Genomic DNA, 25,514 nt, shown 5'->3' with positions numbered 1-25,514 from the left:
TGGAGGTTTGTCAGCCACCGTTAACCCTGCTCTGCGGAGGGGCTATGTGTGTTAGTGCATGGCATGATGCACAGCAGAGAGCTGCCCTGAAGGCAGGGTGCTGTCCCGAGGAGCCCCCCATCTCAACCTGGCCTCCTCTTCAGTGAGCACAGGGTTTCAGCTGTTAGAGAGATTAAGGAAGTAGTAAAATCTGCTAATGGAATAATAGCAATTAATAACAATAATGGGTGCTTTTAACATATTTTGGCGTGATTTATTAGGCAGGGAGTGCTATAGGAAAGCAGAGCACTTTGCAGGCGAGAATAAAAAGGCAAGGTGACTGGGTCCTGAAGTGCACATCTGGGCGTGATTTGGAGAGGCGATTTATCGACACCGTAAATGACGGCTTTTTTGAGCAGCTTGTTTTGGTGCCTATGCGGGAAGATGTAATTCCTGATTTAGAGCTCTGTTCAGCAGTACTTACTCTGCAGGTGGGACTCCTGGGGGTGTCCCTTGTGGTAGAGAAGAGCTGGGGCTGGGCTGCTGCACGCCGGTGCATTGGCGAGGCACAGGGCGTGCATGCATTCTGCTCTGGCTCACCAGGGCCTCCGTGGGCTCTTAGAGCCCCTACCATCGAATGAGTGTGGTGCCCGCACCCTGGGTGGCATCAGGCAAAGCATCCCCCTGCTTCAGTGCCGGTGCCTCTCAAAGGCAGCCGCACAGCTCCGCAGCCCTCCATCTCTCCTACCCCGGCAGCCTCAAGGCACATGGCCCCAGCTCAGATCTGGCCGAAGCTGCTGAGCCACCAGGAAGGGTTAGCTCTGCTCCTAGAAACAAGCTGGTTTTGCAGGGTTCAAATGTGAAAGGCAAGGGAGAAGAGCGTCCTTTGCAGCACTTAGTTGATGTTCTCATTGATCACAGTGATTTTGTGTCAGTGCAGTGGTAAGAGTTGGCCCCCACGCAGGAGCCTTCCCTGGATGAGTGGACATCTCTCAATGGGTTTTATTCACGTTATTATTATACAGCCTGTGGCATATTAAGAGCTTGCCAGGATGCAGCACTCCCTTTCTCGAGGCTTCTGCTGTGTCGGGGGGACGTTGGGGAGTAGGTGGGGTGCCGCAGGGTAGCAGCAAGGCACAGAGGTGTGATGCCGAGGACTCAGCAGCATCACCTGGGTGAGGGCAGTGGGGTAGTTTCCTTCTCGTTAGGGGTGCCAACCCCCCACCCCCACCCCGCCCCCCGCCCCAAGGTAGGCACAGATTAGGTGAGCTTCAGACAGGGCAGCAGGAAAACTCTTGAGGAGAAAGATGACAGCAAATACTAGGCTGAAGAACAAAATAAATTAAAGCAAACAAACCATTAAAACAATCCTTAAAAGCACTGGACTCAGCCTGGAGATCTTCTCCCTGCCTCGGTGGGTGAGGAGGATGTAGGAGCATGGTGTGGAAAGGGGATGGGGAGGATCCCTAGCTGCACAACAGTATTGGCTTTTATTAGGGCTCATCAAGCACCTTTTAATGACAGGCTGAACTACCAGGGGTCAGATGAAGCAGTAGGCAAGGTGTAAACGAGGAGAAAGCTGGGGGGAGCAAGAGGAATGGCGAGGGGCCTGTGGCCATGCAGTGCCAGGGGTAGGATGAGGGGAGCCACAAGTCGGGGACACAATTAAGGAGCTGAGACAAAGCCATTGAGCTGCATCTCTGGCTCGTGCCAAGTTGCTTACAGAGTCCCCATCCCAGGCGCTGAGCACCCCTCTGGGATTTTTAACTCACCAAGGCAGAGGGACCCCTTCTGCTGGCTGGAGCAGGCTCAGGAGGCTCCTCTGCCTGAGCAGGGCTGTCCTTGCCAGGGGATATACTGTGGGGCTCACTGAGCTTTCACTGCCGAGGGGGAAGCCCCCTGGGTACGGACTCTCACTTCAAAGCGCCTACATGCACTGGTCTTAAGGCAAAGTATTCTAAAATCGGGCCATGGGGGATGCATCTGTGTGAGGAGGCAGCTGTACCTGCAAATGGCTGATGCTCCGGCATCTCGGAGTAGCAGCTCTTCCGGCATCGTATGCTCGTCTCTGTGCGGGTTTTTGCTGACGGGTATGATATATGCATACAAAGTATTTTGTTATTGTTATTATTACCCAAAGTTATGGATCAGCTTGAGAAACTCAAATGCAGTAAATCACTGGGACTGGGGTAGCATTAGTCTCAGGGCTCTGAAGTAAATAATGCATGAAATATACTGACAGCAGTGTCTGACGGATCCTTATAAACAGCATCTCTCTAACGAGTGCAGGGCTGCTAATAGCAGGGCCGGATTCAGGGAGGAAAATGCTGAAATCTCTTCATGCTCAGGCGAGATGATGCAGGTGGGCAAACGCCACCCCTTCCTCACTCCTGAGGACCGGTGAGAGATTTTAGAAGTGGGATGACGGTTGAGCGGGTCAAGAACAGGGTGGCAGCTCCGTATCCAGCTGCGGTGTGTGGACTTACGGGCAAGTTGCTCTCCCTTCTCCTTCCCTGCTTGCGAGGTGAAGGTGGTGAAGGGCTGCCTCCAACCTGCTCTGCCTTCACCCTGGTGCAGAGTGCTTTGAGATCTTCAGAGAGGGAGTGCTCCAGGCATGCTAAGTACTATTATTATTTTTTTAATAATCGAAAGACATCCTGGGAATTACAGATCTATGAGCGCTCTTTCAGTTCCAGCCAAACTGATTGTGAAGCTAATTAAAGACAGACTAGTACAACGTTCGGGTAAGTATAACATGACAGGGTCAATCCAGTATGGCTTCTGGAAAAGAAAATTGTGCCTTTTTGAGCTGCAAGTGGTTTTTTTGGTTTTTTTTTTTTAAAGTTTAATAAAATAAGATAAAGGTGATCCCCAGCAGACATAATGTACTTTGATTTTCATAAAGCCTTTGATAAGGCCTTTCACACAAAATTATGAAGGGAAATAAATAGCCATGGGAGAAGGGACAAGGCCTTGTCATGGATTAAAACCCAGTCAAGCGTTAGGAAGCAAGAATAGTTGCTCCTTCGCATGGAGGGAAGTTAATAGTGGGAGTCAGTACGCACACTGTGGAGGTGTTCAGTCTGCCCTGTGTTATGTGGCTGGCATGCTGGTACTTCAGTGACGACTGCTGGTTTGACTGATGAGAGATGCAGCAGGGTTGGCAAAAGCCATAGGAGATGTTGAGATGGGCTCACCCCATCGCATCCTCTGCGGGCTGGCTGCACAGGCTGTGGAGAGGCAGCAGGACCTGCTCCCAGGGCTTGGCCTGGCTGCTCCGGGGTCTTCTCCCTGGAGCTGGGTCCTCCCCCTGCCCCAGCATCCTTCACCTTCATGGGAGCTTTCCCCCTTCTTGCCCACCAAAGGCAGGCAGGGGCTGCCGCCTCCGTGAGTCAGCAGGATTTAAAGGCACTGTGGGGACAGGGCAGCAGGATGACGGATGAGCTATAACGTGGATGAGCGTATGGTAATGCAGACTGCAAGAACGGTCTCCACTTCAGCTGTATGGTGATGAGCACCGAGCTCCCAGGCTCCTTGGAGGGAAGAGGTTGGGAGTCATGGTGAGTAACTCGATAAAAGCTTCTTCAGTGGGTTGCGTCAATTCCACAAGCGTAGAGGATGCTTGGTTGCTTTTAAGGGACAGGAAAACAATAGGGAATATGTTATAAAAAATGACATTATCTTGAACATTGGCTACACCCTCATTTAAGACGGCATGTAGAATTATCAGAGGGCCGTGAAGCATGGTTAGTAATCTTGTGAGATTTACCTACAAGGAGGCAGTCAGCCGGACTGAACGGGGTTTTGCTTTTCACTGGAGCAAGCTTGCAAAAACGTGCAAGCGCCATTTCTCTCCATAGCTCTCCCATCCCGTGTCTTGCCGCCGTGCCCTCTGCCGTCCCTGAGCCCGCACTGCCTCCGCTCCCTCCTGGCTGGCTCCAGCAGGAGATGGCAAGCACCGGCCATCTGCAGCATCCCCGAAGGAACACGCTAAAGGCTTATAATTGAGTTATTTACACTAATGAAGGGTGCAGTGAAAACTGATCAGTCCCTCCTTTTTCTGTCCTCCTGTAATACTAGAACAAGAGGTCACTTGGAGATGCTAATGGTGGCTTAATTTAGATCACATGAAAGGAGACACTTTTTCACACAGCAGGTAGTCAGTCTGTGAAATCCACGCTGCCTCCAGAGGTCAGAGTGTCAAACACTGCAGAAGGATTTGTCAAGTTTCTGGATAATTTTTTGAACAATAATAACTATTACTGCTGAGGATGCAGTACGCCCCTGGGACCCTAGTCAGGAGGGACCCGCTGTGCACAACACAGTGCAAGCCCAAAGCGGGAGCCACCGCTGGCCACGGTTGCTTTACTTTCAGTAGCCAAAGGAGGGTGGCTTGGGTTTGGTCAGATGCTGGAGGGGTGATGGTGAAAGAGCCACTCCAAGCTCAAGCCCTCCGTACGGCACTTTTCCCGCTGTCTTGCTGTAGTCTCAACATCAGGGTATTGGTTCCCCTCTCTTGGTGTCCTGAGAGCTCTGCTTTCTGGCTGTAGATCAGAGCCATTCACTCTGATTTTAAAAGGGGGAGGGAGGGGGAGGTATGGAATGCCCACAGCTGCCTTTATCCTGGAAGAGTCTTCCCGTGACCTGCAGTGCCCTGGGTGAAGCTTGGGTGAGCTGCATCGGGGTACAGCCAGCCTCCCCTGCACTTCTGACCCTTTTCCTGGGTCTCTTGAAGATGATGTCTCCTTGTCTGGTGGCTTTGCCACTCCTGCAGTCAGTTCTTGGCGCACTCCTGCTCTTCCCATGCATTGCCTGTGGCATCGTAAGCTACTTAGCAAGTCTGACTGGACATGGGTATTGGTGGATTTTCCCTGTGGGCAGCGTAGGCCTATGGATTACAATAGCACTGAAGAGTCATAAACATGTAAAGGTGTTTAAATTTACCAGCAAGAACAAAACATAACAGTATGGGGGAGAACACTTTCAAAGCCATCCCTGTCTCCATACCCGTATTTGTATGACCTAAAAAGGCCTTCAGTCCCAGGAGGTTTGGGACTCAAGCTGTTGCTACTTGTTTTTTCCTTCCTGTTGATAAATCCAGCTCAAGTCCTTTTGTCCCTCCATTCAGTTTGACGGTGGTGGCTGTCTAGACTCAGTGTAGAGAGCTTTGCAGGAGATTGAGCCAGGACACCGGTGTTCCTTGCATTGTCTTTTGACTCTTAGCTGCAAAAATGGCTATAAGGAATAGGCTGTTGAGTGTGTTTCCTGGTAGGTAGCTCCAGAATCAACTCATCATGTGCACAGTAAAAGAGGTCATAATCCACTTGAGGGATGGTCTTCAGATGCTCTCACAGGCATCTCTCATTTTAGCATCGTTACAGCAGCTCTCCAACTATCCCACCTGCTCTTTCCCCTTCTCGCTGTTTGTTGCTGCCTTGGTAGCTGGCTGTGTTTAAATAACGTCAATCTGTTTTTTTTCCCCCTCTTCTTGTTTCCTGTGTTCCTCTTAACAAGCAGCTTGCAACAGAACAAACAAGCAAGGCAGGAGCGCTTCAGGCAAAAGGGGTGTTTTGTGTTTGATTTGAATACATACATATTTTTTCTTGGTTAAAACTTGTGATACTCATCAAACACATACAGGAAGGCTGTGAATAAGACCTTTCTCATTCTTCCTCTCTGACACACATACACATACACACCTCCCGTCTCATACGAGTACCTTCTCATTTTCACTCTCACCGTCTCATTCGCTGCGAAGCAGTCTCTCTGGTATCCTCGCACACATGTTTGATAGTCTCATCCTCACTCCTGCTCTGTCATGTACACAGAACCACCTTCTCATCTCAGCAGACTCTGGCTCCTGGGTACCCTTGCAGACAACATACACACACATGCACGGCCACCTACATGCTTGCAAAGGGTTTATTACCAAGAGGGAAATTGCTCTCAAATATATGGGACTGGATATAACTACAGTGGTGATGGGAAGAGAGAGGAGCCAAACAGGGATGTTGAATTGTACAGTTTCTTCACCCTTCAGAGACATGAAGCACTACCCAGGGGGAAGGGAAAACATGGCCCCGGAGTCCTCATCTCCTCTGCCATGCACAGTCAAGCACCCCGAGCATCACTCATTTGCATCCCCTCACATGCAGACTGTCCCTTAAAGTTTCTCCGCCGCCCTTTCTTGTGCATCCTTCCCCCTCCTTTTTGCCTGTCTGTCAGGTCCTGATCACATCACTGTCACGGCCGCTATGATATCAGTGTTTTCTGACAGGTGTATATGCTTCTGTCACTCCCAGCAAAGCTCTTTAGCACCCAGCCTGCCTACAGGTATGAGCCAAGGTAGAACTACTGGAAAGCATCATCAACAGCATCTCGTATTTCTGCATGCAGAAGATTACAGTCCCACCAGAGCTGCCTGCGTGTTTTCAGGATATCCCCCTTTCAAATCAGGCCTTAAACCCAGTATTTTGTCTTTGTGAGGGCTGAGGTTTGCTGCGGTTCAGAAAAGGGAGGAACGCTCTGGGCACTTCTCTCGTGAATACCCAAAGGTCCTCTCCCTGTTCCTGCAAGGCAGGGACTGGATTTGGCCTCCTGGAGTGGGCTACTGCACGGAGGGCACTCATTTCAAAAATTACTTCCATTTTCTGCTGCCCCCAAGCTTCTAGTGGGGGCCGAGATGCCGAGCACTTGGTTCCCAGCTGCATGGCGAGGACAGACGTGTGACCTTTCCTGACAAGGGGGTAATGAAAACACATCAGCTGCCACGATGGGGGCCACGTGAGCAAGCCAAATTAAGCCCTTTGTCCGGGAAATGGCCGCGCACCTCTGTAGGGGCTGTGAGCAGCTCGGAACGTGCACGATGGGGGAGAAATTTCAGGTTTTCCAATTATCAAAGCAGTGGCTGGTAACCTTCCAGCAAAGAGATGCTGCAGCGCAGTGTTCCGTGGCTCCTGCTGGGCTCAGCCGGCGCTTGTGTTTGAACTGGCACCGGGCAAGCTAGGAAACGAAGGGATTATTAATAGGGAACTCAAGGAAGAGGAAAGGTGTTTACACAGTTCCCGCTTTGCATGTCTAATTTGGGAGCTACCCTTCTGCAGTTCCCCAAAGCAGTGCCCAAACCCAATGGCAGAGTTCTCAGAAGCATAACTCATTAAGCTTTAGTACACCGCAAGATAAGGACCTTGCTTGCGTAAGGCCATCAAGCACTGATATTGACTCTCCAGGACGTTTTTAAGGCTATTTATATCACAATAAAGCCATTTTATTAGCGTCATCAATCAAGAGAGACCGTATTTTGGCCTGGAAATGATTCTGCTTGAGTTTCTAGAAAAGAGAGGGGTAAGTAATTATGGGATGCATTATCTTCAATCTCATTTGAAATCTCCTAATTGAAACCACATATGAGTGCAGTTTATTGCTTATAAAATAGATGGCAGGGGTATTGCTAATGTACCTGTGGCAAGTACAGCCTTCCAGTTAACAAAGAGGTAAAGGCTGTATTTTCAGTAGGTAACATGGCAATGGCAGGAGCTGTCCCTGCCCACATCTGGGCGAGCAGCTGGTTCTAGGCACATGCTTTGAACTGCAGCCTATGCCCTGCGCCGGGCTGAGCTCATGGTACTTGACACCTGCAGTTCATCCCAGCTGGCAGCATCTGCCATCAGGTACCAGCTGATGCCTCTGGCAGCATCAGGTGTCTTGACAGGGTGTATCTGCTCCCACAGTGGGGCTGGGGGCTGGGAACTGAGTCTTGGTCAAGCAGCGGGTTAAAGCTTCCTGGCGCAGGGCTTACACGTAGCTGGAGCTGCTGCTCGAGCAGGAGTGGTGTGGTGTTTGCAGCTTTCCTCCAGGATTTTGAGGGCGCCTGTGCTGCTTTTCTGCTGGCAGCTCAGCACAAGGGAGCAGACTTGCAGGAGCAGCAGTTACTCAGGTAAGGAGACTGACTGTAGCTTAACATTGCCTGTGGGGGCCTCTGAGACTGAATAATGGCAGGGCTTGAAAGCTGTTACAGATATTTGATAATTAATTGGCTGGGAAATCAGTTTATTTTAACGACTCCAGTTAAATAAAGAAGAGAGATAAAAGGACTGCACATTCCTGTGGTGCTAAACTACTTTCAGGGACAGAGAAAGCCCATTACATGTCTGCTTTTATGCCAACAGGGGCTTTTAGTTCTTGTGAAGGCTCTTCTGAAAGGTGGTTGAAATCTTTATCTTCCCTGAATCCCAGCAGTTTGGGTTTAAGACAGGAAAAGCTGAAGGGTGGTTTATTACCAAGGATCCATCAGGCGGAGGGGGACGGGGGAGTGGAGCTGCTGCTGTAACCTCATGCTTCACCTCTGGCCAGATACTTACTGCAGAGCGGTTCCAGTTGTGGTTTATCACCATTTTATACTGCTCTAGTGGGAGCAATGCATGTAGCTCGGTTAACCTCACTTGTCTTTCCGAGTACCGCCTGATCACACACACACACACAAGGTAGCATCCTAAAGAGAAGACCTGCAAGACTCCAGCATGAACAAATCATTTTGGGTGCTCTCCTTACCTCCCGGTGGCAGCTGCCCAGGACTGACCCTCTTTTCCCAGTCCAAGGAAGGAACAGTGGGTGTAAAGTCAGAGAGAGGTTGGTGTCAGGTCCGTTTGAGTTGGGGTGTCTCTTAATTTTCTAGCTTATTGGAAGTATCGTTGTTGTTCAGTGGGCAGATGTGTTCCCTGAGGAAAAACAATGTGCACCCTGGTCCTGGCCAAAGAGAGTGGGCTTGGCTGGGAGCTCAGAATGAAGGTTTTGGAGGGTCCCATATTATTTTGAGCTTTATATGTGTCTGTAGGATTGTATTTTGTGTGTGACTGTGTGTATTAGAGAACTCAGCAGCAATGCTGATTGAGAATAGAATCTATGCCTTGCTGCAGATTGTGCTTGGGATGTGAACTCTCATCTCAAGGCAGTGTATCTCATCCTGAGGGCTGTACGGCAAGTGTGGCTATATGAACAGTGTTCCCAGTGCAGTCATATTCGTCAGAGTCTGCAAAGAGCCTGCAACACCATCTGTTTTAGTGAGCAGATAAGAGATTAGACTGCAGGAATCACGAGATCTGGGCAACACATGAGAGCAGGCCAGACAATCACAGCACAGCTTCTTTTTTCGTAAGCTAAGAATAACTTTAACATCCTCTTGTTTGAGGTTTAATGTCAAAATTAACTAACATTTCGATCCTGTCTCACAAATCCCAGCTCTCACTGACACCAGTGCTGGTGCTTACCTTACTGAAGATTAAAATTCAGTGCAGACCCCCACCCCAAGTGAAAATTTAAAAGAATGAAAAAACAAAAATAAGCCCTTCAGTCTGGTGGAGGTACAGCAGGGCCTCTCTCCTGCTGCCCTGGAACACTCTAAATTGAGCATCTCCACAGGAGAATTTATGTCTAGATTGTCCCCCCAAGGCTGTGAGGTCCTGTGTAAATGTCATGCCATGCACAGACGCTGGGGATGCACAGACACCCATCAGGTGGGCATGATGTCATCTCCCCTGCGTGGCTGATGAGAGCCTACCTCTAGCCAAGTGTAAACTCGGAGCAGGCTACAAATCCTCTTCTTTTAAACATTCCCTGGATCTGAAACCTCCTGCCAGCTGGAGCTGCTTTTAACTGAGCAGACTGAAGTGCTCTATTTAATGAATGCATTTAGTCTGGTGCAAGGAAGCAGGGCTGATCCTCATCTGGTGTAAATCCAGGCTTCCCCATTTACTTTAGTGGTGCCTTGTTGACCCTTGATTTATGCCAGCCGAAGCCGCAGTTTGGCATCTCTCCGTACAGTACTGGACTTCTGGAAATTATTTACAGCAAGTGACCTGCCAGAAGAGCAGAAGTAGGAATCCAGCTTCGGACCAGCCAAGAACCACGTGAGCAGCCTTAGACCCAGCCATGTCAGAAACTACCCCACCAGTTAGACAGCTGTACGGGGGGGAGCTCTGTGGGGAAATGGTTTATCTGTACTGCGGCTAAGCTATGCACAGGGGAGAGGTTTCGTTTCGTGGCAGGCTCTTGGGAGAAGAGGCAGGGATGTCAGTGGATCCAGATAAGATATCCCAGGGTAAATGTTTCTGGTAGGATTAAGCCACGTTGTCTTCGCTAAGAAATGAAAAGGGTTTACATTCTGTGTTCCAGCCAATTTGCACAGCTTGTTTTGTCGATGCCAGAAGACTGCGGGTCAGAAGGTGCCGAAGCCGGCAGAGCAGCCCCGGTGGTTGTGCCTGTGCTGCTGTCGGTAGCCAGGCTGGAGTTCAGGCTCCAGAGCACAGAGCCAAGTGACCCAAGCCGGTTACCTTCAAACCATGGGGAGGAGGAGCTTGTGCTTCAGCCGGTCCTTTCAGCTCTGGTTGCACATCCCAGGGCAGATCCCAATAAGAGAGAAAGAAAAACATCATCTCTCGCAGTATCATCTGCTTGGAGGTGGCACCTGCGTTTGCAAAGGCTGTTTTGCAGCCCTCACTGCCTCCCTCTTGGCGCCCTCGTGCCACCAATACACACCAAACAAAGTTTCATATGAGACAGGGCAAGTCTGTCAGGTTTTGTTTCTGGCTATAAAATCATTTCATTGTAGGACTTTGCAAAACCTATTTCTTTCTGCCTCCAGGTTCTCCCCGTATGTGTAAAACAGGCAAAGTAGTGCTTCTCTGCCACAAAGCACAAGTTTCACAGTGCTTAGTCCCTTTGTCAAAAACACTGCTTGATGTTTAGCATGTGCTGAGTTGCCTCGCAAGACCAAGTCCTGCAAGGATCTCAAAGAAAAGGCAGCGCAAGATACTGTTATGTTAAGTAGGATGGCCAGGAGCCCTAGCTGTGGGGGTTATTCCTGCCTCACTTTCCCAAGGACTTGTACTTTCCTTCTGGTCGATTTCGGGCTATGAGGTTTTAAGTCAGCTGGTGTCTTTCATGCCAACAGAAGAAACCCCATCAAATATATCTTGACATTTCTTTTTCTCCAGTCTTCCCCCTCTTCTCTGCTATTTATTTATTTATAAACATGTCCTACTCTGCAAGGCATATTGTGCGTGTGGGGATAAAGGTAAGCTCAGATCAAAGCTCTTGAGAGTTCTCTCTCCCAGCGGCTTCTCTTCTCTACCTTCCCTGCAAGTCTTTTTCAGACACCTCCTTTCACAAAAGGCCTCGTGGTGGACAAAAATGGGGCATTAGGGAGAGGCAAAACTTAGCAAAGCTGTAAATAAAGGAAAGAAAGTGGAGTTGAGCATTGCCTGGCTGGTACAGCTTTGCTGCAGTTTTCAAGGAGTTCTTGAATACGCAAGATAAATACAGCACGCGAGTCTGAAGTTTGCTGTACTTTGTTCCATAATTGTAAAATACCCCTGGGACAGATTTTCAAAAGTACGTCAGTTTAGGCAGCCGGAGAAGTGGCTACATTGGTAAAGGAGCTCACTGTGCCAAATGTTGTTTGGAAGATTTGGTTCTTGTCTATTAGTTTGTGAGCTGCCAGGACCAAAGCAGTTTGCCAAACCTGGTCTTAATTTCAGTGGTAAGCACTTTGAAAAATCAAGCTTCACTTCGGACTTCTAAGTGCCTGGCAACTTTATTCACAGTGCATTTGGTAATAAAACCAAATGCCAATGGCTTTTGGAAATAACAACACTTCTATTCTTTGTATCAATAGTTTTCAGTCCATGGGTGACTTCTAACAGATCCAGTTTATGAAAACAAAACCATACCTGGGCTGGTTAACTCCAGTACAGTATATAGAGGTCCAAGGTCTTGCCAAGAAAGATTTAGCTGTATGTGAAGTGAAAATAGCTAAAACATAGCTTCATCTGAAAGAAACTTGCAAGAGGAGTTGTCTTCTCCTGACACACTGCTGAACTCTGCCAGGTAGGTGGTAAAAGTAATAAGACCAGGTCACTGTAATTTGTTCTTCCTACAGCCACTGTGGAGCTGTTCCCCGCACGGCTTAAACATCCTCTGGTCCTCAGCCTGACTTGGTTTTAAATGTCTGGAACAACAGGGGCTTCCTTGCTTTCCTTGGGAGACTCTTCACAAGGCTAGCACTTGTAGATGGCAAAAAGTTTTTCCTTAAGTTTAAACAGACTTACTTCTCTTCTATTTCTGACCCATTACTTTTTCCTAGACCCCTATGCAACCTGCTAAATAATTCCTCTCTTCCCTCGGTGCTTTCAGCTTTCAAAGAGGTATAGCTTGTCAACATGTCCCTTTTAAGTCCTCTCTTAGTCAAGTTATACATATTTAATGTTTTTAAGCTTCCCTTAGGTGCTGATCCCTTTCCAGCCCTTGAATGGATTTTGTTGTTGCTTGCCTCTGAATTCCCTCCAATTTTCCCATATCGTTCTGGTAACAAGGTGCCTTGGATTGACTGTGCCAGTCCAGGTGCGTTCGGTATTTGGTGGCAGTTGTTTTTAGTGGAATTAAAAAGAGAAGCAGCAGAATCTCTCAAAGGGAATCTGCTTCGTGGTCTCCTCTCTGAGAGCATTATTTCACAATGGTATTTCAGGTCTGGCTTTAGATATGGAAATGAGAGCATGTGTCTTGCTCAGAAGCTGTTCTCTGCTTTCAAGCGGGAGAGAGATGGAAAAGGGGAAGAGGGGTTAAGCTCCTCAAAGGCTTTGTCTACATTAGGCTTTTTTCTTCATATTTCCCACTGTTGCTTGCATGGGTACAGCTCAATCCACAGTGGCACTGGTGACAGCTCTGGCACAGGTAGGGAAGCTAACGCGTTTCACTACACATCGTCTCCACAATCTCTACAAGCCCTGACTCCACCAGCGGCGCTGCAGCAGCCGGAGCTGGAGAAGGAAAAGGTCATCTGTAAATAATAACTGGAGTGTTTGCACGTCAAGGCGGTGTCCTTCGCTGAAATGCAGCAGCTGGGAGTGAGCAGGCAGGATGGGCCCATTTCCTCATTCATCCCGAAATGCCACCCTTCACAGGCAGCTCCTGGCAGCCCGAGGGCAGCCTTGGGAAGCGGGGATGATAACTGATACTTTTACGACCTCAGAAGAGAAGGGGAAGTTAAGTCTTATTTTCCCTAATTTTGCTCCCGTTCCTGCTCTGATCTGCCTCTCCAAAGAGTTTCAAGACTGATTTCTCCTTGGTGCGGGTCCTTCTGTCCCACCCCCCGGGACAAGGGCTAATGATTCAGACGTGATACCCTCTTTTCCCTTTTGGAGAAGGAGCAGTATGAGATGAAATTAGGATCTACAAAATAGAAAGCACATTCCTGTGCCTCAGGTAGTGTGCTCCTCAGGTATGGGAAGGAAAAGTCTCATGTAGTGCAAAACACAGGAGACACCTGCCAGTTCCACCTAACGTTTAAATCTGGGACTCTCTCACAGCCTTGTACCAATTAATGGTTAACTGACAAAATTCTCAGTCAGAAAGTATCACCAAGATGAGGATGTTAATGAGTTCAAAAAAAAGAAAAAGGGGGCAGGGGGTTGAGAAATGCCCGGGGATAAAAAAGGCAGAGTACAAACCTGCAAGGTGGAACGCAAGCTGTCATTCAGAGTGGAGGCCAACTTACATTTGCTTGGGGCTAGATTAATAGGCTTTTATGGCTGGGAAGGGTCATGAAATTATGTAGATGGTGATTTACATTGTCCTTTCAGGAGGTGTTCCACCTTTCTTTGAAATGTCTGGCACTAATCACGGGAAGTGGTCACTGGGCCATGGGGCCCAGTGCTCAGACTTTGTGATACCCGTTTGCTGTTGCTGCCGTTCCCCTTTCCTTCCCTGAATGTCCATGCGTGGACACCTGGGCACTTAGATCCTCCTGCCTCCATAGAGAGGTGCTGCCACTGCAGACCTGTTTGTCACTGCCAATACCTCGGTCGCTACCCCAGCAGGACTGGAGGCTGGTGGCCAGCACCAGTGCCTGACGAGCCTCTGGCCCTAATCTGATTGTCTGTTTGGCTGTGTTTTCCCACATCAGAAACCTTCCCAGAGGTGGTACATGGCCTCAGGCCACCTGGCAGTCGGCTCTCCCTGACCCATCGCGGGCTGCTGCCAGTCCTGTGGGCATGCCCTTCGTTCGCCACAGCCCGAGAGCACATGCTCACATTGCCACGTTGCTGCATGGGATGGCACGTACAGCGCTTGGCTTTTCAGAACTGGGCCATGACACCACGGCATCAATCACATGGACTGTTTTGCAGGCTTGCATGTGCCTCTGCATGTGCAGCTGTGAGAGGGAGGGTCGGGAAACCTCCCTCTCACCTCTCCACCATATGAAATGCATGAGGTGATGCCCTAAAGCTTGCAAAAAAGAATATAATTATTTAGATCTTAAGTTTTGTAGTCCCTTTCCCTGAGCAAACCAGTGGAATCCACAAGTTGCAAAGTGCTATGTGCAGTGCCGTGTCTTTTTCAGCTGTGAGCAGTTCATTTTCAAATCTTCCCCCTTGCTCTGTGACAGCTTCGGGTGATAACTCCTGCATTTTTAGTCGGTGTCTGGGGAGGGAGGAAGGGACCCAAGACCATACAAAATGCTTTGAAGCTCCCTCTAGCATCACTCTCGGTTCCCTCTTGTGTTCACAACTGTCCCTCTGCTACACCCGCTCTCTCCTGACTGCCCTCACTCTTTCTCTGTTTTCCCCTCGTTCAGAGCTGCTCTTTGCATTACTAATCTGTGGCATTATCTCATTCTCCAGTAGCTGTGCTGGCTGCCTTGATGTTTCTCGCCAGCTTTTGCCTCTCCCCCTCTTTTTCTCTCTCCCCCCCCTCCGCTTGCCACCCCATGATGTAGCATTGCCTTTCTCCATCTGCCCGATTGTCTCTCAGCTTTTTATCTGGGTGCTGGAGCTCCAGGTGCTGTCATTCTCCACGACAGCACAGAACGTTTCAGATTGCCTCTGCGGCTGGATAATTACCAGATACAGAGTCACGTGGACTCCCCAGCCAAACCCTCCCTCCCCTCCTGTCAGAGGAGGAGATCACATCTCTGAAAAGCACTTTTTAAATTTATTTTTTTTTTATAAGAAAGCCAAAGGAAAAGTTTGGAAGTAGCTTTTCTGGAATTACCTAGTGGTGACTACATGAAAGGTACCTATGAGGGACTGGGGGTTCAGGCAGAAGGAACAGGTGATTTCCAGTACTGAAGTTTGTGAAGGAAAGTAAAGGGGGTGGTAGCCTGTATTGGTGCCTTATTAGTGCTCCTGTTCTCATTCTTGGTATATCACCCAACCAGAAAAAAGACCTAATGGTGCAAAGACTTGTCAGCAGCTGTTTGGCTTCTGGGCCTTTTAGAAATCTGGCATAAAAGCCAATATCCAGTTCACATAAGTGACTAATTACTATTGTGTTTCGGTGAATTTCTGTTCCTAAGTGACCGCAGGTGCTTTTTAAATGTCAGCCCATGTCTTAGTAATGGCGAAAGCACGGAGTCCTTAGTGGAAGTGCAGGCAACCAAAAGGCAAATCATCTGGCAGCGTTTCCCATTGCCATTCTGCATCACCTCTGCTATTCCCTGGTTTCCCCTTTTGATGGTACAGGAGCCCCGTGACGCTACGGGAAGCTGCAGACAGCAGAGCAAGGTATATGCACCTGGTTGAACATTTCACTAAGGCCATGTGATTAATGGCTGATGGGCATCGCCTAATCATGCTGGATCAAGATCAGAGCCAAGTTTCTGGCTGGACCGAAAAGGACCACTGATGAGTCCTCAGCTGACCCAGAAGGGTAAGAGGGAGCTCAGGGCCTGTTCCCTCAGCAGTCTCAACCTCCTGACTGATCTCGGTCCAAGACCCTGATGCAAGCTGTCAGAGCATTTGGCATTTCTGCAAGCATCAGCCAGAGAGCAGTTTAGCCCATCTGCGCACACATGGGGAGCAAGTCTCCTCTGGCAGGAGCCCTGTGGCTGGAGACAGTCACTCCAGATACGCGCTTCGGCATGGACGAAGAGCCGTCCAAGGGTTTCCTGACTATGCTCCAGAGAAACGGAGGATTTTCCTAGGTCTGGTGAGATATAGGAAAACCCAGCACTATGGTGGTAGGCCTCAGTCTGAGGCTTTTTCTATGTTTTGAAGTTTTAAATTGTGCTGGGATGTGGCTGGGATGGAGTTAATTTTGTTCATAGCAGCTCGTGTTGATATTGTTAAGAAGGTTCCTCTGCTGGAGTAGATGTGGACTGAAGTTGTTTATGCAGGTATACTGATCCCCAGAAGATGAGAAGAGTAATAAATCATGCCAGTATAAGTTCTCTTATTCTGATACAGTTACCTCTACCCCGGGAGAGTACTGGCATAACGATTACTATAATTTTGGGCTTGATTTCTGTTCTTTTTTTTTTTCTCTACAACCAGGAACCTGTACTCTTAAATAGTCATTTTAACAGAAAGAAAACCCATGTGAGACCAGCTGTGTGTCTGCTAGTGAGAGCCCATGCAGCTAGCTGTCTTTTTAGGCTTGTGTATTTTTGGTGATGTCCCTTGGGTTTCATTTTCCACGCTTATCACATGGACTAAGAGACGAGGATGCTCGCAGCACATGAGCAGTTCTGCACTGATAGTCATATTCACTGGTTGCAATTCTTCTTGCTTTCATTAAAAAGAGTTGATGGGAGAGAGAGTGAGATAGGAACGTTTCTGTACAAGACACTGGGGACTCCTCATCTAGAAAGCTGGCTACGAATTCTGGTCACGAAAGAGGAATTCAGACCGGAACAGGTGCTGAGAAGGGCTACTGGGATGTTTAGGGCAATGGAGAGTCTATCACACAAGAAGAAACTAGGAGAGTTTGGCTTGTTGAGCCAGCAAATGAAGGCTGAGAGGGAATATGATTGCACTCTGTGAACACGCTGGAAGATAAGCACCCGGGAGAGAGAAGAGCTATTTAAGCTAAAGGATGGTGTTGGCGTGAGAGGGAATGGATATAAACCAGCCATGAATAAATCTAGACTTAGAATTAGAAAAAAAGTTTCTAATCAGCAGAGCAGAAAGACTTTGAACGGCCTGCCATATGAGGCAGGGGAGGGTGCCCCCCGCCAAACGCGCTGGGTTTAAGGAGAAATGAAGTACGTCTCTGAAAAAGATGATGAGGCACAGCCGGCCGTGCCAGCGGAGGCGGGGGCTGCCTTACCCCAGAAACCCCGTCCCAGCCTCGTGCTCCCAAAGTGGCAATTTACTAAAGAGGATGAGCAGAAGTGCAGGCATCCTATCAGCCCCGCGCCACCCCAACAGGGGGATGGTCTGAAATCGTCACCCGAGTGCTGAGATACCCAGGGGGCTGCAGACGGGTGTCATGACCAAGGCGCAGCATATGTGGCTGAAAGAAAGTGTGGGCTGAACAGATGTGGCGTTTTCCCCCTCCTGCCAGTTTTCCAGCGCAGGACTGGACTTAAGCAGTAGTTTTCTAAATCCTTCCGAGGGCATGTGTTATCACACTGGCAGTGGTGGCTCAGGAGCTATTTATGCCCCGTTTTGGGAATCCATCCTGTTTCAGCACAGTATTCCCTCTCAAACAATGACCTGCTGTGGGTTGTGGCGCGTCAGGAGAGTGGCAGCAGCTGGACCAGGCTGGGGAAAGAGAGGAACAGTGGCAGCAGGGAGAAGAAGGAGAAGTTTGAGCAACACCTCATGCCCATGTATTCAAATTCAGTAAAATGAGGGTTTCGGTGCTTGGCTGAAGGGAGGTTTCAGGCACTTGGTTGATGCAGTCTCCAACTGCCATCCACTTAGGGGGGCCCTCGCAGAGATGAAGATGTGTTCAGCCGTAGTTGTCTTCTGTAGCATCTACTGCTGAGGAGAGCCCGATCTGGAGCAGTGGGAGCCACCAGGGAAAGGAGCTGGCGGCTGCAGTGGCAGAGCTGCCTTGCTCTTGAACTGGTGGCAGGGACCAGCACTGCGGTGGCAGTGCCCCATCCCTGGAAGGGTTCACGGCCAGGTTGGATGTGGCTTTGAGCAACCTGGTCTAGTGGAAGGCGTCCCTGCCCATGGCGGGGGGCGGGGGGGGGGGGGGGGGGGGAGTTGGAACTAGGTGATCTTTAAGGCCCCTTCCAGCCCAACCCAGTCTATGATTCTATGTTTCCATGACCTGCCTGGACTCTTCCCCTGAGCACCCTGCCTGGGAAGGTCAGGGTTGGCATGCCCATGGTCTGCTCTTAGCTCCTCGCTTGCTGTGTCCCTGCTGCGACAGCAGAGGGGCTGGGCTTTTGTTGCCCCTCTGCTTGACCATCTCTGCTTTCAAGTCCTTGCTTGCCATGCAAGGAAAGGCTGAAGAGCACGAGAAGGCATGATGAAACAGCACGAGCAGGATTCTCTCTTCAGCTTCCCTCAGAAGGCTGCGAGTAGTATTGTGTTTAACCACCGCATTAGCTTTCCAGGATCATACTTCGCAACACAACAGAGAATTTGTCTTGCACGTTCAGAGCTGGCAGCCAGGAGCTGACGTTGCTTTGTGCTGAACAAGCCGTGTTTGATCCCTCTCTCTTTCCCTTCTTGCCATTTTGCTGCTGGGGGTAGAGGCAGCAGGGAAGTTGTTAGCTGGATCTTGCGTGTGTGTGAAGTGAGAAGATTAGAGCAGGCTCATCACAGAGCCGAGGGGAAGGCAGGAGATCTGATCCAGGGTGGGTCTGACATCCTCTGGCAAAAGCAGGTCGTGTCCCTCGGTGAGGGTATTGGGGGGGGTCTCAGGTGCTTAACTGCGTGTGCATGCGGCCACTGCGTTTTGGCCTGCTGCACAGAACTTGTCTTACAGCAAGCATCATCAAAGGGTTAAGGGAGAAAAGATGATTAAAGAGGAGTGTGGAAATTATGACACAGAGCTGTCACCACAACGTGCTTTGGAGAAAGAGGGCAGAAAACGCAGCCCCAAACCACACTATATTTATTTTTCCCCCAAATGAGGTAAGAGCCGTGGCTTGCTGGCAAAGCAGCACGCCGTATTTCATTAATCCTAGCAGCTCACCTCTTCTCACTGGTGGGGCTCTGGCAGAGAACAGTGGGATTGGGTCTGCTGTAAAAGAAAATTATTTATTTGGAATTACAACAACAATAAAACCACCCCAAACAATTATCCCGGGTTCAAGGCGACCCAATACATCACTGATAATGCTGTAAAATCCCCATCATGTTAATCATTTCAACAGCAGCTTCACCAGGTCCTACAGGGCTTCCTTCCTGCCTGTTCATCACTGTAGGCTATAAATATCATCCACCCCTTGCAAACACCATTGAATTTACCCCCAAAAGACACCACCACCACACCGAAGGCAAAAAAATACTGCCACTCCATCTCCATAGCCCAGCTGCTGTGCTGCTTTCTCTGAGGCAGAATGGGAAGCACTCTGGTGAGCCCCCGGCTCTCATGCATCCTCCTTCTCCTCTTCCTCACCCCTTGCAGCCCCCACCCTGGCAGCAGCGCATCCAGCCTGGGGAGCCTGTGCTAGGGCTTTCCAACCCAATGCTGCCTCTTAGCAGCGAGCCTGCCTGCTCGCTGGAGGGAAGGGAGGGCAGAAAGCTTAGGGCTGAGAGCCGCTGCAGTGACAGGCAGATCAGCTGCGACGAGTGTTACAGCAACGTGCTGGGGAATCGATGCACTGTGCAGCGGTGCCTGGGCGGGAGGAGGAGCAGGAGGCGCTGGGGCTAGCAGTCGGGCACCAAGACCTCAGTAAGGCGGAGCGGGCAGTGAAACATCCAGCCTCGGTGTTCACCAGGAGATATGTGGATGCCTGAGCTGCCCTTTCCTTTTCTTCACTCGCTTTCCCACCTGTCAATAGGAATTACCCCAAATGCTTTCAAGGAGGGGGGGGGCAGGGGGGGAAATAAGAGATCTCTCCTGCCCAGGTGAAATTTACCTTAGAGCCTATGAAGGCAGGTTTGCACGAGTGCTGCTTTGGCCCAGCAGGTGTGGGAGGAGAGAGGATGAGCAGCAGAACCTGCTCCCAGCTCCTGCCCTCACCCTGCCTGGATGGTGCCAAATGTCCCCTCCCAGGCTAAAATCCAGGGACCAGGAACCATGGTGGGCAGCCCTGCCTCTCGTTCGAGGTGATGGTTCCTGCTGAAGGTCCCAAAGCGTTCTCTGGTGAAAGCATCACCCTCTCCCCTCCCTCCTGCCGCACAGCTCAGCCCCATCATCTCCATGGGGAAACCGAGGCTGCGGGAGGTGCATGACGATGGTTCCTTACTCCATGTCCAGTTTCTAATCATCCGCTCCTGGCTGGTTGTTACACAGTCATTAGCCACTGTGTGGGAACTGGAAACACATCTGTGGCAGCTAAAAATGGTGTTGTCACTAAAAAACCTCGGGTGCCACACTTCGCTATGTTTGTTTACAAGAGGGCAAGGAGGGCTAAAGGGGCATGGCAGCGAGGTTTTTTTGTCTCTCTGTGTCTATAGTTTAAATTGGTGCTAAAATCAATAGTTCCCGAGTCCCTGCAGTGTTCGTGCAAGGCATGACCATTGTCACTAGCTGGTCCTCTCGTTAGCCGCATCAGAGATGTCAAGAAATTAAACCTGAAACTGTAAGGAAAAGCAAAATGGATGGATCACAAATCGTTTGTTAGCGTTCAGTGACGCCAATGGTAGTGCTTTCAATAAGCGTAATGAAAAGTGTTTGACTGTCTCTGTGAACTTGATTATTGATTATTAGTGAATAATAAGAGTCATCTGATATCTTGCTGATGCTGTGCTCCTATTGCATTGCAGTTAAAATGTCAGTTAACGTGCCATTTAATATTCTATTAGTATTGAATTAGCACTTATTACGCTGTGAAAATCATCACCATAAATCCTTATTAAAGCATGATCCATACAGCTGGGTGGCATCTCTGGCAGACTAAGAGGGGGGGTGTGAGCAGACGGACATAACTGAGCTGCATCATCCACGTGGATGCATGTTTGGAGCACACCAAGACTCGGAATTTCCACATTTGTACATTGTTTTTCCCTGATGGTTTGATAGGAAGAGGTATGCTGAACAGAGCAGCTCAAATCCATTTCACTTTTCCCATTTTCCTCCTTTCCCTTTCCTTCTTGCTCCTTCTTGCTTTATTTTGCTAGCAGCACCCAACTTATTGCAATGTTGTCTGACTGTAGGTGTTGACCACCATACTAGGGCTGACCTCAGGGGTTGTAGGACAGGTTATGAGACATGTTTTCTTTTGAGCAGAGGGGAGTGAGGGTCTCCGGGTGAGTGCCCCCTCATGAGTACAAGGACAAAGTTTTGCTCTGACCGTGCCGCTGAGCTTCAACTGACCTGAGGGACATCACAGGGGCATCTTTACTACCTCCAGGCAGAGTGCACTGACTAGCTGTGGGGCAGAGCCACGGGGTGCTGCGCTGTATCACAGCACCACGGTATAGGTCCAGAAAGCAGCCCGGTGGGGCTGGTGTGGTGCGCTGGATCTGCTGGTGCCCAGCAGCACTGATAGGTGTGCCAGGGGCTTTTCAGAAGTGACTGAGAAACCTCAGCTCCCACTGACTTCAGCTGTTAATCTGCTTAGCTTCTCACCGCCATCCCCCCTGGGATTTTCACAAATCCAAAATGTGTAGAGAGGGACTTCGAAAACCTTTGGAAAAGACCCGACCCCTCGTTCTCAGTGCCATCGTGACTCTGCACAGAACCAGCAAGAAGGCTGGTGACCCTAACGCGGCTGGCTCCGGAGACGGTCTGGGTCTCCCTGCAGGGCCACTGCTGCCGCCCCTGGGGCACAGTGCCCTTCCCAGGTCCTTGCTTCCAGCCCCGTCGCTGGTGATGACAGCCCAGGCGGCCGAGTGAAGCGTGGCACCGCCGTGTCCCAGTGGTGCTGGTTTGTACATCTAACTGGCTGCTCATGGATTCCCCTGCCCCTTTCTTTTTTACAAAGAGCAGCTTTGTAAAGAGACCACAGGTGACAGCTGAGAGCTCACCTGGCTGGGAGGGTGGGCTCTGCCCTGAGGGCCAAGCCCTCGCTCCCCTCCCTTGGCTGGATGGCGGCGGTGCTGGCCGGGGCTGTTGGGCCGCTCTCTAAAGCAAATGTTTGTCGGATCAGACAGAGCTGCTTCCAGCTTGGCCAGCAGCGTAGCGTGCCTCCCATCGTTGCCCACACAGCCTGGCTTTCCTCCTGCCCACCAGTAACCCCAGAGCATCTGTGGGCCAGCCAAAAGGGAGGGGGTGAGAGGTGCTGGCCATAATGGTAGGGTCACGTTTCAAGGGATGTCTTGCAGCACAACATCAATGAAATGCATTCAAATAGAGGAACCTGGAAAATGTCTTACCCGTGCTAAGATGCTATACGAAAGCCTACCATCAAATATTTGTCTTATCTTGAAGCAATAATCTTTATCCTCTCTCTTTTCTCTTTCAAATACAACATATGCTTGAATCGTGGTGGGGAGGGCTGCTGGGTTGTTTGGCTGCTAGGAGGCTGCAGGCAGAGCTCTGAGAAGTGAAAGAGCAACAGCTCTGGAGACTGAGCTTCCCTTTTTATCCACACAGTAAACATGGTGTGAGCTGCTGCAGGGCAAACCCCCTCAGTGTGGCTGAGCCTGGCCCTGGTGGGCTGCCAGGGTGAAGGAGCAGTTATGTCCCCATGTCTTATTCAGCCCTGGACCTCTGGAATGAGACACAGCTGAGAGTGACCAGGACGTGCCTCCTCGTTGGCATCTCCTCACCTCTTCTGTGCAAGCCACTTTCTAGAGGTGGGAAGTGGTACAGGGCAGCTGCCTTGGCCAAAAATGCATTTGTCATCACAGGGCCTTCACCGTGCTCTGTCAGGGAGCAAAATGCTTGTCACACAGTTGCAACAGGGTTAGTCGGTCCTCTGCCTTGCAACAGCTGCCAGTCAGGGCTATGGCAGTTGCTGGTCCTGCTGCTGCTCCTCTGCCTGCCACCCCTACCTGTCATTCCTCCTCTCCTGTCTCACCTGGGATGGTCAGAGGACATGCTCTGTGTGTCACAGGGATGGCAGGGACACCCCCGCAGCCTCTCCTTTTCAGCCTCAAACCTGCACTTGCCTGCGTAAGTGGGCACATGTGCAACGGCAAGGGTGTGTGTCTGTTAGGAGGGTGGTGTTTGAGGAGTGAATGCTCCTGCCCACAAAGCCATTTTTTTTTCAGAGGGATGGGGAAGAGAGGTACCCTGTAGCTCCCTCCCCTTGTGCTGCTGGAACTGAGGGATGGAGCAGCTGTGCCCTGAGCTGGCAAAGCTGGAGCCCTGAACCTTTGCCCTGCAGGCTGACAGGAGGATGGGAATGTCACTCTCTTGTATACTTAACTTCTGAAGGTGAGGGGGAAGTATGGGAAGAACTCCTTCCGACCTTTCCCACTGGCAGGGTTAGAAGGGATTTGGTGACCAGGATCTCTTGTGGCCTTCCAAAGTCATTTTTGGTGCAGGTGTAGGCTACAGACAAAAGGAAGAGAGAACAAGAGGCATGGCCATCCCGAATCCCAAGGTTTCCTGAACCAAAGTTTCCTGAAACCTTTCAAAAAATCATAGTGGAATACATGGCCATGGCGCAACAATGGTGAGGTGATGCTGTGGTTCACTGGCAAGGCAGGAGTTTCTGGGCGAATAGGAAAGGGAAGAGACAACATGGAGTTGATGGAGAGGTTAATCTCCCCCTTGTCTTTCTCCTCCTCTACAGGTGTTACGTAGAAGACAGAAGCTCCAAGGTGGCTTGGTTAAACCGTTCTGGCATCATTTTTGCTGGAGAGGACAAGTGGTCCCTGGACCCTCGAGTAGAACTGGAGAAGAGAAACCCCCTGGAATACAGCCTGCGGATCCAGAAAGTGGATGTCTACGATGAGGGGTCCTATACGTGTTCAGTGCAGACGCAGCATCACCCCAAGACTTCCCAGGTTTACTTGATCGTGCAAGGTAAGCAACGTGCCGGAGAAGAGAGCAAAAAGCAAAAGACACAGTGGGTGGAGGGGTCTGTATTTTTCTTAGAGAAACCCCAGAGTCAGTAGAGTCAGTAGCCTGTGCATCCCTTAGGTTTGCAACAGGAGTCAGCAGGACTGTCCCCTTGCACTGTGGCGTGGCATGGCTTTGCTCTGCGCTCAGTCTGGCCTTTCAAAAGTTGTGACAGAGCAGGGGACACCAGTGATGCCCAGACATATTCTAGTATGATGCAAACCCAGCTCCTGGCTCTGATTGTTCTGGCGTTAAGGGGAAACATTTGTTTATAATGACACTTGTCAGAACATCGTGTTTGTCTCATCTCTTCCCAGAAAGCCCTCTGGTTTCTTCGCCTCCTCCTTCCTCAGATTTCCTTTCTTTTTGCTTGTGTCAACAAGCTACTGTGCTGTGGTTTTTGGCCCTCTGTCGTCAACTCTTTGCAAGGCTGGGGAATTAATTTTCCTGGGTGTTTTTCTGTGCTGGGTCATTCGTTTGCAGGGTGTGCTGTTGCTAGGCATGTGTGAGACCTGGTACTTGAGGTAGCTGCTGCGTACCCTATGTTGCCCTCTCCTTTTTTAGCCAGCCTCCTCCTCTGTGTGTCATAGGGAACTAGAAACTTGGCTATCTGAACCAGCATTGTCTTATCTGTCTGCCTGCATTTGCAGTATAACAGAGTAAATGCGTTAAGGAGTTCACCAATTACAGGTAAGGACATTATGGAATTTAGTTGTTCCATCCTGTCCAGACCAGAAAACCAAACAAGGGAGTTTACTCTGTTTTGTTTTGTTTTGCATTTAATCTTCGTGCTATTCTGTCTATCTGCCTATTTATCTAAAATATTTATAGAGCAGCTTAGATAGATAGGTATGTATGAGTGTGTTCAATACATATTACAGACATGTTCAGCTTCTAAATCATCATTCAGGCAGGAGTTTGTTATTTCTCCTGATTTTTCCTGTAACTCAAAAGGCTCCAGCTTTTATTTCACCCAGCAAGTGTTTGAATTGCTCTGGATATAAATGCATGCCCAGAGGGACTCTTCCTCTTGCTGGTATTGCTTGGCAAGCTGAGGGCTAACTAGCAATCCGAGTGTTCATCTGCACACCGGTGCAGTCCGGGTGTACGGTCAGAGGTGATGCTCTACGTGCGCATGGAGCGAGACAGAAGGCTCCTGGTTTAGCTTCTTGCGCAAAGTCCTCCCCCAGCGGTGTGACAAGTGGCACACAGCAGCACGCAGAGCCACTCTCCCAGCTCGGCTGAGTGTTTGCCGCAGCAGCGGGCTGTGGACTGTGCCCCCCAGCCCTGCAGGTGTACCCTGCCCGCTGTAGCCGTGCATAGCTAACTGGCTGTAGGTGGGTTATTGCTGGTAAAATCTCACAGGATACAGTTTCCATTTACCTGTCAAGAAAAATACAGGTATAAATTAATTTTAGAGCCATGCACATGTATTATTAATTTTACTTGTGCCTATTAGCTACGGGCCTAAGGAAAGGAGCAAATCTGAGCTCTCTCGCTTAGCTTTCACCTAAACGTGTGGGTGTCCAGCTCTGAACTGCTGCCACCTTTCTGAGGATGAGGAAATGTGGGTTTTGGCACACCTAAACTCTGGATGCCTGTAAACAAGGTATCTGTGGATAATCTTTGTTCTAATGCCTGCCACAGATTTAACAAAAGACCTCATGCTTGCTTTTAAGCAC

The 25,514-nt window shown here is 49.8% G+C and overlaps 1 protein-coding gene across 6 annotated transcripts in view; it reads left to right on the top strand.

Moving 5' to 3' along the window:
- Positions 1–25,514, top strand: part of LOC119149024 (limbic system associated membrane protein) — a 1,019,865-nt gene that overhangs the window by 823,915 nt on the left and 170,436 nt on the right. For all 6 annotated transcript variants that reach the window (XM_037389846.1, XM_037389847.1, XM_037389844.1 and 3 more), the window contains one exon: positions 23,564–23,796. In XM_037389846.1, coding sequence (XP_037245743.1) covers positions 23,564–23,796 — 233 coding nt within the window. The remainder of the gene's footprint in view (positions 1–23,563; positions 23,797–25,514) is intronic.

The sequence above is a fragment of the Falco rusticolus genome, chromosome 5 (assembly GCF_015220075.1).
Source record: "Falco rusticolus isolate bFalRus1 chromosome 5, bFalRus1.pri, whole genome shotgun sequence".
NCBI lineage: Eukaryota > Metazoa > Chordata > Aves > Falconiformes > Falconidae > Falco > Falco rusticolus.
Note: the sequence above shows the minus strand (reverse complement) of the source record. Positions and strands in the feature narration are given on the sequence as shown.